The 13,758-nt window shown below is 37.6% G+C and overlaps 2 protein-coding genes across 4 annotated transcripts in view; both read right to left on the bottom strand.

Moving 5' to 3' along the window:
* The window catches only part of PRKCQ (protein kinase C theta), a 135,279-nt gene that overhangs the window by 82,622 nt on the left and 38,899 nt on the right, over positions 1-13,758 (bottom strand). For both annotated transcript variants that reach the window (XM_044678354.1, XM_044678355.1), the window contains exon 10: positions 9,103-9,263. In XM_044678354.1, the coding sequence (XP_044534289.1) occupies positions 9,103-9,263 (161 nt within the window). The remainder of the gene's footprint in view (positions 1-9,102; positions 9,264-13,758) is intronic.
* LOC123249349 (heat shock protein HSP 90-alpha) lies at positions 1,739-4,458 on the bottom strand. 2 transcript variants are annotated; one of them, XM_044678353.1, is made up of 2 exons: positions 4,181-4,457; positions 1,739-4,036 (listed from the first exon to the last, which is right to left on the bottom strand). In XM_044678353.1, the coding sequence occupies exons 1-2, from the start codon at positions 4,413-4,415 to the stop codon at positions 2,220-2,222; spliced, it is 2,052 nt and encodes a 683-aa protein (XP_044534288.1). In that variant the 5' UTR covers positions 4,416-4,457; the 3' UTR covers positions 1,739-2,219. The 2 variants fall into 2 exon arrangements, with proteins under 2 accessions (XP_044534288.1, XP_044534287.1); XM_044678352.1 differs by having other exon boundaries at positions 1,739-4,458.

Raw genomic sequence — 13,758 nt, 5'->3', positions numbered from 1 at the left:
TACTGCCTCCCTGTTGAATGCTGTGTAAATCGTGGAGGTCATACATTTGGGGGGTTTTTAGGAAAATGCTTAACCCCAGGAGTCCTGGGAATAATCAAGGAGAGTCACAGCGAAGCTCTGCCTGGGCTACAACTAGTTACCCTGTTGTACATGATTATCGTTTCAAAGAGAGTCAATTCAAATACCTGGGACTGATTCAGGGGATTCACTCTTTGTACCAATTGAGACCTCGCTGTATGAATATCATTGTGGACTCATTGAACAAAGAAGCTGGAAGGCTCACAATTTGTTTGCAACGACTTTGCCATCCATTATTTTGAGCTGACTAGAATTATATGAATGTAATGGAAAAGGGTAGAGACTTCCCTAGGAAATCATAAATCATGTGAAGGGAGGTCTTAGAGCAGGAGGAGAAACCTTAGAATCATAATCAAAAGCCATCTAATCCAACTTGTATTGCTAGAAATTACCTCTATAACAGTGATTCCCAAAGTGGGCACCACTGCCCCCTGGTGGGTGCTGCAGGGATCCAGGGAGCAGTGATGGCCACAGGTGCATTTATCTTTCCTATTATTTGCTATTAAAATTAAAAAAAAATTAATTTCCAGGGGGCTAAGTAATATTTCTTCTGGAAAGGGGGTCGTAGGCCAAAAAAGTTTGGGAACCACTGCTTTATACCTAGCGAACAGTAGCTTTTCCAAATTATTCTATTCTTCTAATTCTAATTGTTAGGAAGGTTTATTTTTTTTTTTTTTAGCCCTCACACTCAGTCTAGCCCTCTCCCTGTAATAAGTAGTCATTGTTCTTAGTTCTGTTCTTTGAGGCCAAGTTGAATTTCTTCCCTACATTATAGCACCACATATTTGTAGATGGTTGTCATGTATTCCTTAAGTCTTCTGCTCTCCAAGCTAATCAGCCTTGGTTCCTTCTACTGATCCTCATCATCCTGGTTTCTCTCTTTTTGGCTTATCCATGTCCCTTCCTAAAATATGGGACCCAGGAGACAGTACTAGACTGCACATGTAGTCTGGAGCAGGGCCATCACTTGCTTCATTCTGGAAACTAAACATTTCTTATTAAAGTCCAAGACTAGAACTCATTCTCCCTCAACTCCTCCCCCCCCTTCCATTCGTGCAGAGGACAACATTATCTCCCTCAGGCTCACAACCTAGGAATCACCCCCTGAACCCCCAAATCCATTCTTTTGCCAAGGTCCAGAGCTGATAAGCAATTCCACTGGGCTATACATGCATTATCATCAAGTATTTTCTTACTTCAATCCATCCTTCATTCAGCCACTAAAGTGCAGGTCCAATCAGGTCACCTCTACCTCCCCTTTCATACCTCCAGTCCCCCTACTCAATAAACTTCAGTGGCTGCCTATTGTCTCCAAAAGTAAGTAAAAAATCCTCTATTTGGCATGCAAACCCCTTCATAACCTAGTTCTCCTCCTACTCTTCCAGTCTTTTTACATCTTATTCCCTAATGTATTATTTTTAATAAAGTGACAATAGCCTCTTGGCTATTCTCTGGCCCTGGAACAATCTCCTTCATCAACTCCAACTCCTGGGCTTCCTGGCTTCTTTTAAGTCCTAACTAAAATCTTACCTTCTATTAAGAAGATTTTCCTATCCTTCTTTTTTTTTTTTTTTTTTTTCTTGGTGTTAACACTTTTATTTTCCTAGACTTCCAGGGTTTACACATGCATAAACTGGTGGAATAGAATGCAACTCAATTCTTTTAAGTATATAAAAGAAAGACAGTTTTATAAACATTTTAAGATACCTCAACAGTGTATTTTAGAGACCAAGGAGTAATTCAATTCCATTATTCAGCTGATAACTACATACTGTTATCAGACCACAAGAATGTTAGTAAACTAACATTAGGATTACAATGTCTGGACATATTAAAGATATTTCTCCCTCCCTAAAATAAAACCAAAGTAAACTACAATGATTACTAGTTCTTGCTTGAATTGTCTAAGGTATCACAATATTGATTATACTTAGAAGGGAAAAGAAACCTAAACTTCCCCTTAAACAGCATGTTCATGCCATACATTTTTTAAAAAGTGATTTAACAAAAATAAAGAGAACATATCTGAAAATATACATCAGAGGGAATGAAGACATCAAGTATTCTCTCAACACCTTATACAAAATAACTTATTCAGACTAGTCTAGGAAACATGCTTTTGCTCCATGAATTGGAATGCTTTAGTCTACTTCTTCCATACGTGATGTGTCATCATCTCCTTCAAGAGGTGGCATTTCCTCAGTTATAGCTGCATTGGTTTCTTCAGTAGTTGAATCATCTTCATCAATTCCAAGACCAAGTTTGATCATCCTGTAGATCCGATTGGCATGTGTCTGAGGATCCTCCAAACTGAAACCAGAAGACAGCAGTGCAGTCTCATACAACAAGATGACCAGATCTTTCACAGATTTATCATTCTTGTCAGCCTCTGCCTTTTGCCTTAGAGTTTCAATAATGGAATGGTCAGGGTTTATCTCCAAGTGTTTCTTTGCTGCCATGTAACCCATTGTTGAGTTGTCTCTTAGTGCCTGAGCCTTCATAATTCTTTCCATATTTGCTGTCCAGCCATATGTGCTTGTGACAATGCAGCATGGGGAGGTAACCAACCGATTTGACACAACTACCTTTTCAACTTTCTTTTCTAGGATATCTTTCATAATTTTGCAGAGGTTTTCAAACTTTGCCTTTTTCTCCTCCTGTTTCTTTTTTTCGTCTTCATCTTCTGGGAGTTCCAAACCCTCTTTGGTAACAGACACTAAAGTCTTGCCTTCAAATTCCTTTAGCTGTTGCACACAATACTCATCAATAGGTTCAATCATATATATCACTTCTAAACCATGCTTCCGAAGCCGTTCAACAAAAGCTGAATTAGCCACTTGGTCCTTGGTTTCACCAGTGATATAATAGATATGTTTCTGGTTCTCCTTCATCCTTGTGCAATAGTCCTTAAGAGAAACCATCTCATCACCGGAAGCAGAAGTATAGTATCTCAGCAATTCTGATAGTTTCTTTCGGTTCTGGGAGTCTTCGTGTATTCCAAGCTTAATGTTTTTAGAAAACTGCTCATAAAACTTTTTGTAATTTTCTTTGTCCTCTGCCAGTTCAGTGAAGAGTTCCAAACACTTTTTAACCAAGTTCTTCCTAATCACTTTCAGAATCTTACTTTGCTGCAGCATTTCACGTGAAATATTTAGAGGCAGATCTTCAGAGTCCACCACACCTCTAATGAAATTCAGATATTCAGGGATCAGCTCTTCACAGTTATCCATGATGAAAACCCTGCGCACATACAATTTGATGTTATTCTTTTTCTTTCTATTTTCAAACAGGTCAAAGGGGGCACGTCGTGGTACAAAGAGAAGGGCTCGGAATTCCAGCTGTCCTTCCACTGAGAAGTGTTTCACAGCTAAATGATCTTCCCAGTCATTTGTCAAACTCTTATAGAATTCTCCATATTCCTCATTAGTAATATCATCAGGATTTCTGGTCCAAATTGGTTTGGTTTTGTTAAGCTCTTCTTGATCAATGTATTTTTCTTTAATTTTCTTCTTTTTCTTCTTGTCACCATCTTTCTTTTCTTCTTCTTCATCAGAGCCCACATCTTCTATCTCTGGCTTATCTTCAGACTCTTTTTCTTCTTTTTCCTTCTCCTGTTTCTCTTCTTTTTCCTCTGCTTCATCATCACTGACTTCTTTATCCCGTTCTTTTTCCACAAAAAGAGTAATCGGATAGCCAATAAATTGAGAGTGCTTCTTCACAATTTCCTTTATTCTTCTTTCCTCCAAGTACTCAGTTTGGTCCTCTTTCAGATGCAGAATTACCTTTGTTCCACGACCCATAGGTTCACCTATATCAGTCCTAACAGTGAATGACCCTCCTGCTGAAGACTCCCAGGCATACTGTTCATCATCATTATGCTTGGTGATGACGGTCACTTTCTCAGCAACCAGATAGGCAGAATAAAAACCAACACCAAATTGACCAATCATGGAGATATCTGCACCAGCCTGTAATGCTTCCATAAAAGCTTTGGTTCCAGACTTTGCTATGGTACCAAGATTGTTGATCAAATCAGCTTTGGTCATTCCAATACCAGTATCTACAATGGTAAGGGTGCGATCATCTTTGTTTGGAATGATACTAATGTTTAGCTCTTTCCCAGAATCTAGTTTACTTGGATCTGTCAAGCTCTCATATCTGATTTTGTCCAAGGCATCAGATGAATTTGAAATTAGCTCTCTCAAAAAGATCTCTTTATTGGAATAGAATGTATTAATGATTAAAGACATCAATTGAGCAATTTCTGCCTGAAAGGCAAAAGTCTCCACTTCCTCTTCCTCCATAGGTTGGTCCTGTGTCTGCGTTTCCTCAGGCATCTTGGCAGAGAGCGCGGTAGCCAAAAGGCTTCAGCTGGCAGCAAGATGAAGAGCAAACTGGCCTCCTATCCTTCTTAATTCCAGTGTTTCCCCTCTTTTAATTACTTCCATTTTTCTATAGTTTATTTTGCATTTATTTGTTTGCATGTTGTCTCCACCAGAGTATTAGAGTATAAGCTCCTTGAGGTCGGGGTCTGTCTTTTGTCTCTTTTGCCTGTCCCCAGAGCTTGGTGTTGTGTCTGGCTTAACAAATGTTTACCAGTTGATTGAATCAGGGCTTTGTTTTGGTTGCCTTTTCCTTATGTGCTCTAAACTTGCAATATACCGAAACACAGAGGTTTCTTTCAGTTATCCCCTACTTATACGAAGCAATGGATTATTTAATTCCAAATGTAAAACTTTACATTTATTCCTACTGAATTTCAGCTGATTTGGCTAGTCCATTGTTCTAATCCACATAGATCTTTTTAGATTCTGACTTGTCATCTCATGTGTTAGCTAATTTGCAAATTATTATTAATTATTAGCAAATCTGAGAAATAAATCACCTAAGTCTTCATACAGATAGAAGAGTACTACATCCCCCTGGGGAGGTGCAAAGTAGTTATGGATAGAAAGACTAAATAGATGAAGGTTCAGGACAGATCCCTAAAGTGTTCCATTCGAATCCTCCTTTCCAAGATAACGTTAAGTAATTAATGACTATTCTTTGGACCTGGTCGTTTAGTCAGCTTTAAATTTACCCATTTCACCATCTAGTTCACATTTGTCTCTCTTACCTGCAAGAGAAACTATTTTGCCTTCAAGAGAGACTGTCAAATGCACTGATAAAGTACAGACAGAGGGCATTCAGATGGTACAGTGGAGAGTAAACCAGGCCTGCAATAAGGAAGACCTGAAATCAAAGATGGCCCCAGGCAACCACTCTATGACCTTGGTCAAGCCACTTAATGTCTGTTTGCCTCAATTTCCTTATCTGTAAGATGAGGATGATGATAGTAACTGCCTTCTCAGGGTTGTTGTGAAGATCAAATGATATGATCTGGCACATATTACACACTATATAAAATGAGCTTTTTTTTAGGTAGACTCCTGTAGCATTTATCCTTTGAGGTACCAGTCTAGTAGCTGGTTTTTTTCCCACTTTGACAAAGGAAATGAAGTTCTGTTCTTGATGAAGATGTGCTGGTCCCTAGTGATTAAAGTTTCCTTTTCCAGTAAAAGTGAAAAGGAAAAAAAAGAGGCAAATTAGGAGGGAAGAAGGGAGAGAACAAAAAGAAGAGGGAGTTTAAGACAGAGAAAAATGAGGAGAAAAGGAAAATGGATTTAAAAGGATCTTCATTATTGTGAAAAAGGTAGGAGTACAGTCTGGGTTAGGCCTTTATTTCCTTTTTTGGTTTAAGTTTGAATAGGGAGTTTAAATTTTCTGCTCTTTAAATCTGGAATGGTCAGGCATAGGAATATATAGCAAATAGCAAAGTGCCTTGCACACAGTAGGCACCTAGCAAATACTTGCTGGATTGTGTGATTAAATGAGGTGCTAATCCTTGTACACAGGTAGACCTCTTATTTGTTTTTCAGATATTAACATAATTTGTTAATTTAATTTAATGACTTCCTTATTCAAATACGGAAAGCCACAGGGTTGGGGACAAAAAAGAAAACCTATTTCATTAACAATTTAAAATGCTCTTGCTATAATTATTTCTTTCAATAAACACCCCCAAAGCAGCCGTAAACTAAGCATCCGAAAAGGCAGTTTTAATCTACATAATGTACTTTGGATTTTTGATAACATGTTGTAATTGCACATTAATTGATGACAAATTATAATGAAGAGTGGCTATAAAGTGGTTTATTGTTCCCAGATTAATGCCAAACGAGTTTGTCAGTAGGTAATATTATTGCAAGGAAGATCTGAAAGAATTAAGAATGACCAGCTGCAGTTTGGAAAGAAGAGTGGAATTTGCTGAAGGCAACTGCTGGTATTGAGACCCCAAATCTGAGTGGGATGCAGCTTTTTGCAGCTGTTGCTGATGCTAACTTGTGTTTCAGTACACTTTAAGTGAGTTTCTCTGCCAAAGTTTAGAGAACAGCTATCTAACTATTACATTGATAGGAGTTACACAAATGCAAAAAAAGCAGCGTGATACTTCCTAGATGGGGAAGGTGCCATGCTAGTGGGCTTCAATCCTGGTGGATGCTTTTCAGGGGCTATATTTAGATACATAAGATATCTGCATATTATGAACATATAACCTAAATATCTTCCCACGGCCCATTTTTAATGTCTTATCTTCTCCCTATTCTTTTTGATGTTAGAATTTCCATATATTCTACGAATTGGTCAGGATTAAATATAGAAGACTGCTGATCTCCTTTTTGGTTCACAGAATATTAAGGGGAATTTATCAGCCATCTATTCCAAACTGCATCTAAACAAGAATCTCTATACTTTCCCTGACAAAAAATGGTCCATCCTTTCTTTGAAATTCTCCAATGTGGGGAAGGGGGGGGGAGGAACCATTATTTTTCATTAATTCTCTTTATATTCTTGACCTTTTGTTCTTCTAGATTAATTTTATTGTTTTTAAATAAATTTTTGGTGGTTTGATTATTATGGCAATGACCAAGTAAATTGATTTAGGTAGAATTGTCATTTTTGTTATTTGGCTTGGCATACCCATGAGCAATTAATATTTTTCCAATTGTTTAGATCTGACTTTATTTGTGTGAAAAGTGTTTTGTAATTGTTTTCAAATAGTTTCTGGGTTTGTATTGGTAGGTAGGCTCCCAAGTATTTTTTATTATCTACAGTTATTTTAAATGGAATTTCTCTTTTTATCTTTTGCTGTTGAATTTTGCTGGTAATATGTAGAAATGCTGATGATCTATGTGGATTTATTTTATTTATTTATTGCAGGTTTGCTAAGGTTGCTAATTATTTCAACTAGCTTTTTAGTTGATTCTCTAGGATTCTCTAAGTATAGCATTATCATCTGCAAAGAATGATAATTTTGTTTCCTCATTGCCTATTCTAATTTCTTCAATTTCTTTTTTCTTCTCTCATTCCTATAGCTGGCATATCTAGTATAATATCGAATAAGTTGTTATAATGGGCAAGGAATCCATCACTTCTCAAGGAAGCCTGTTCTACTTTAAGATAACTGTAACTATTTGGAAGCTTTTCTTTCTAAGAAGTCTAAATTTTACTTTGCATCTTACACACATTGCTTCTGGTTTTGCCCTAAGATCAAATGAACAAGTTCTTTTCCAAGTGATAAGTAAGCCTTTAAGTGATGGTTCTATCATGTCTATCATCACCTACATCTTCTCAAGGTTAAACATCCCCACTTATTTCAACTGATCATCACTATCAAACTGAGGGTTCTTTAACCTCTAAATCATTTTCCCTTCCAGATAAACTTTTCTATATTTATCAATGTCCTATCTTCTGTACCTCACCATAATTGGAATATGGGTTGGAAAAGAACTTGGGCATCAAATAAAAAGGTAGGTATGTTCATTCATCTTGCCCATTACTGCATCTCTTTAGTCTTCTCTCTTTCAGACCAGGAGTAAATGCTCCTGCCTTGGGAATGGATCTGCTCTGTCTTCATATACTAAAAGTAGGAAACCTAGTAGAGGTGTCATTGATTAGGATCTGAGAAGCTGTTAGTACTACTCCTCTTCTCCAAAAGTCTTGTTCTCTTTACCTTTTCTTTTTTCTCCTATTTTATTTCCTCCCCTGCCTATACCTTACAGTTTCCGAGCATAACCTTCAGGCATTATTTCATGGTGCTAGTATCTCTAAAGGATCTTTCCTTAATTCTCCCACCTCTCCTGTCTTCAAATTCTCTAGAGTACTTTACCTCTATCACATTCTTTTTTTAAAATTTTTTTCCCTAAAAACTCCTTATCTTCCCTCTTAGACTGGAAACTCCTTGAAAAAAGGGATACTGCTATTTTAAATCTTCAACATTTAGCACAGTATTTTGAACATAATAATAAAATTGTTCAATGGTTATGTATGAGTTAGCTCTTACAATAATGACCAATATGGAAGTGTGTTTTGCATGATGATAAAGGGAAAAAAAAGTCGGTCAAATTAAAGTATCAATCCTCGTTTTTAACCAATGTTTCTATAGACCAGTAATGGTGAACCTATGGCACACGTGCCAAAGATGGGACACAGAGTGCTCTCTGTGGGCACACATGCCACTCCCTGCCAGAGTCTGTTACTAGAAAGGCAGAGGGACTCAGGTGGAGCTGTCCTCTCTACTATGCCTGACCATATTTTTTCACACCACCCACTTCTCTGCCCAGCAGCCCAAAGGGAGCACTTTCTCCCTCCCTTGCGTGGGATAAGAGCAGGAATGGGGCACTACTGGCACAAGGTTGAGGGCACGAAATTCGGTCTCTAAAAGACTCGCCATCACTGCTATCGACTATGGATTCAGGAGTATAGGTGTCATATTTTCAGAGGGATATCAATAAACTGGATAGTATCCAGAGGAAGGAAGATTTCTTCCAGATTTTTATACCAAACACAAATCTTCCTTATTAAAATGCTGCTTGAGGAACTTCTCAGGATTCCAGCCCCAAAATGATTAGCCATACTGACAAGAATCCTTGTTCATTTAAATTTCTGGGGTCAGCCCAGATGAACTCTCATCTTGTAACATACCTTGCCAAAACTTCCTTTTCCCAACATTTTGTGTAAAATAAAATCCTCCATACTGAATTTCATTTTTAAGGATGGTTGTTCTGTCTTCAGTACCGGTCCTGAAAGAGGTTCGGTGTTCACCATCCTTTCCATTGGCAACTCCCAAGAGATTCCTTGAGGTTCTGAAATGAGCAAGTCAAATGACTGAAAATGAACTTCTGGAAATTTAATGGCTTTCTAATCATGCATATTTCATGTATTTTGTACCTTCAAATATTCCATTGGAGGAGCTCGCGCCATTTAATTATGGAGTAGAAATCATTAAGTACAGTCAGATTTCCCTGTGTTCCTCGGTGGGGGCTCTATCTCAAGCTTGTGGCCATGGATAAGGTACTAAACTTAAAATGCAGAGCCTGCCCTCAATCACCCAGTGACCATAAATGCAGAACAGATATCCTGAATGACTCGAGTCATCAGACATCCTGCTCTCTTTTAATGAATGACAGAAATTTTATTGTTTATTCTAGAAGATTTCTGACTCCATCTGTATAACAACTTCATGAGAATGACGCATGGCTGAGACCCAATACCATCTCTATGCTGATGATTTCTCTATCCTGTCTCAACCTCTCTGCTGACTTCCAGTTTTGCATGTCCAGCTCCCTTTCAGACAATTTGAACTGGATGTCCAGTAGATATTTTGAACTCAACATGTTCAAAAGAGAATTACTCTTTCTCACTAGCCTTTCCCTTCCTTCCACTTTCCCTTATTACTGTAGTCTATTATTTCCCTTCAACTTACTTCCTAAATAAAAACTGAGCCACCTTCAAATCATTAGTTGGACAGCAACCCTATGATTCTTGCTAAGGAGAGAATTTTGAGTCTGGCGGACTTTTCCTTCATGAAATTGTTCTCTATGTGCCATCATGGTGTGTAGTGATGCCAGGCTACTATGCACTACCAGCAAAGCTCCTTATTATCTCTTGGATCAAATAAATACTTCTCAAAATGGGATTTAAGGTCAAGCTTTTTACAGACTTAACAACACCTTATTTCCCTTCACATGTTCTTGATGTAGTTAAACCAGCCTACTTCTGGTTCCTCACACATGACATTCCATTGCCTATTTTTAGGGTTGCCTAAAACTCATTCCCTTCTCTCTTTTGCCTCTTAGCATCTCTAATTTCCTTCAAAGTTCAATACAAGTGCCATCTTCTACCTGAGGCCTTTTCTTCATTTCCTATCTCATTCCAATTATCTTGCATTTAATTTTAAAATATTTTGCATAGATTTATATATGTGTATCTTATTTCTACTGAGAGAATATAAGCTCTTTGAGGTCAGAGCATGTTTCATTTTTGTCTTTGTATTCTCAGTGCCTAAGATAGTACCTGGCACTTTATAGGTATTTTAAGAAATGCTTTTTAAAAAATATTTTTATAAAAGGGGAACTAGTTGGTTTCTGATTATGCTAAGATCTCCAGTTCCCTCTTGCTCATTTTCTGTTCTATCTACCAGTGCAAAAGTCCTTTTCTTGATTGAGAAAACAATATCAAAGTAATTTTTGAGTATTTTTACCATCTCTCTGTCCTCCTTTATTGCCCATCTCATCATCTCTCAATGGTGGTCCTATTCCTTCTTTGGTTTTTCCTCTTTTCCCAAATAAAACTTTTTTTTTTAAATTACATTTTATCGTCAGCATATTTTGAGCATTTGTAACACTTTTCTTATAATATGGCACCATCATTTTATAATCATCTATCACATATTACATTGTTATCATCTTTTATACATATCTTAAAAAAATCTAAGTTGACCCATGAATTTCCTGTGCATTCACAGTATTTCCTTAATACATGCCATCTTTTATCCTTATTGGAAATATATCTTTTAAATTTCTTTCGTGAGGATTTCCAATCCTTCCAGCATGTCTTCCCTTATGGGATTCTACTTGTGGTAGCTCTAGACCCTTTAAAATAAAATTTTTCACAGGATGCATGTTAGAGTGTGCTTAGCTTCCCTCTTTCTCTTCAACATGAATTTGAACATGGAATACTTATTCCCTCAAAATTTTTTCTCTCATTTATTCTTCAGCAACCAATTCTATTAGTCATCGTCAGGTCCAGAACAACAGTTTCCCTTTATACTCCTCAAACCCGAAAGGACACAATTACTAAGGCAGGTCAAGAAATTATTAGCTGCTCTACCTTTGGCAAAAGGGAAGGGTCCTACTATGTGCCAGGCACTCTGCTAAGTGCTTTACACATTTAAAAGAACTCTAGGAGATGTCTGGATAACTGGAGTTCCCTACCCCTTTTTACCTTTTCTGCAAATTCTTATTTCCTCCTGTCCAGATGATGTATAATTTACTTATTTTTATTTTTTTTAAAACCCTTACCTTCCATCTTGGAATCAATACTCTGTATTGGCTCCAAGGCAAAAGAGTGGTAAGGGCTAGGCAATGAAGTTTAAGTGACTTGCCTAGAGTCACACAGCTAGGAAGTGTCTGAGGCCACATTTGAACCCAGGACCTCCAGTCTCTAGGCCTGGCTCTCAATCTACTGAGACACCCCGTTGCCCCTCCTATAATTTACTTTTATAAAATATGGTGTCTATTTCTCTCTGTGAGGGCATTTCTGCAGAATATAATCTTCTTGAGCTAAAAGACTCATTTCTATCCTCTTCTCCTCAGTGCCTAGGACTGGTACATAATAAATCTTTAAAAATATATCTTATAAGCAAATAATTAATATATTAATATTCCATTTTATAATTATTTCCTTAGAATTTTCCCCTGTTCTGTTTTCTAGGTTTCTTTAGAAATGTACATTTTAGCATACCCTGGGTTCTTCTCCCACCCCCTATTTTTTTCTGTTCCATTTGGATAAAGCTATACTTTCCTGTTTTCTTGGAAAAGGTATGCATAACTGAGCGATATTCCTATTTTCTCATTCAGTTAAGTCTCAATATCTATGAGGTCAAAATTGTCTCCTTCCATTAAGGTTATTGCCACTATATTGTGCATTTGTTATACATTATTGTCATCTATATAGGGACATAGGAGTATATGTGTTCTATTGCTGATTCTTGGATTCCCTCTCTGGTGAAATAAGGGGCACCTTTATTGCTTTTCTTCCTTTGTTGTCAGGTCTGTATATGATATACAGCTTATAGGCAATTCTTTTCCCTTCCTGTTAAAGCTCTTTTGATTCAATTTGCAAGATATTAGGCAAATGCAATTTTCACCAGGCCCCATTCGTCATAGTTTGTTCCTGGTCCTCATTCCTAGATTTCAGGCTATGTTCCGAAAATCCTGACCCTAATTCTCAGCTACCATCTTTCTTGCTAGCTGCTCATTGACCAAATCTTCCCTTCTCTTCCTGAAGTCCCTGACTCTCCCGCTGCTGGCAGAGATGAAAATACCACCTCCTGTCCCAAACAAAGTCCCTTGGTTTCTTGCCTGGGACTTCATTTTCTCTTGCAATATTTTCTAGATTTCTTCTGGCAGTTATCAGTTGTCTTATGAATTACTAGAAGTGGTTTGTGGTCATTTGGCCTGGGAAGTCTTGGGAAGGTCTCATTCCTGACATGCACCAGGGAGAGAGCATGGCACACATCAGACAGAAAAGAGCTGCCATGATACCCTGCAGCAAAAAATCAGCCACGTTACTATTCTGTCATTCCTCAGATTCCTGGGTGCTCTCGCTTCCCACACTACATGGCAATTCAGTTTAGCTCAACAGATATTGAACACTTAATAGGTGCTCATTATTTCCATAATTCCTTTGAATAAACGCTGCTTCTTTCTCAGAGGGTCCAGATTTCCCTTCTATGGGAAAGGTCTCATACCTATTACTTAGCTTGAAGTGTTTAAATATTCCTTTTTTCCTCTGCAACACATGATTGCACTCTCTAACCTCCTGACACAGATCAGGATTCCCTTTTCCTCTTTTAGATTCCTTTTTAAAAATTCATTTTCCCCTTAAAACTATTTTTAAAGGAATCTCTTCCATTTCTCAAATGTTGGAAAGTAGTTTCTCCAATCTAATTTCTTGCTGGAAGGAGAGCGGTGTACGCTTTGAACCCAGAGAGCTTCTCCTTGGTCATGATACAAAAGACAAGATTCTAGCAAGCCAGTGAAAAATTTTCATTGTTCTATGTACTACTGACTATAAAGGAGACCTTCAGTTCTATATATTTATGTCTATATATGTATATTTTAATTTTAAACCCTTAACTTCTGTGTATTGACTTATAGGTGGAAGAGTGGTAAGGGTAGGCAATGGGGGTCAAGTGACTTGCTCAGGGTCACACAGCTGGGAAGTGTCTGAGGCCAGACTTGAACCTAGGACCTCCTGTCTCTAGGCCTGGCTCTCAATCCACTGAGCTACCCAGCTGCCCCCTATGTCTATAGATTTTATTGTCATCTTTCAAAGGATTGGGGTAAATTATCAGGGGAAGACTAGAAACCTTTGAGACTGTCTTTATTAATAGCAATGTTGCCCCTTTTCCTCAAGAGAAGAAGTTTAAACAACTGTTACTTTTGACCGGTCATTAGCAGTGTGATTGCCAAAATTTTGGGAAAAATATTTCTCTGAGGAGGGTAGCTCAGAATTATGTATATGACCATATATATATATATATATATATATATATATATATATATATATATATAT

Source organism: Gracilinanus agilis, chromosome 5, assembly GCF_016433145.1.
Source record: "Gracilinanus agilis isolate LMUSP501 chromosome 5, AgileGrace, whole genome shotgun sequence".
In the NCBI taxonomy this organism is placed as follows: domain Eukaryota; kingdom Metazoa; phylum Chordata; class Mammalia; order Didelphimorphia; family Didelphidae; genus Gracilinanus; species Gracilinanus agilis.
This window is presented reverse-complemented; position numbering and strand designations above follow the sequence as displayed.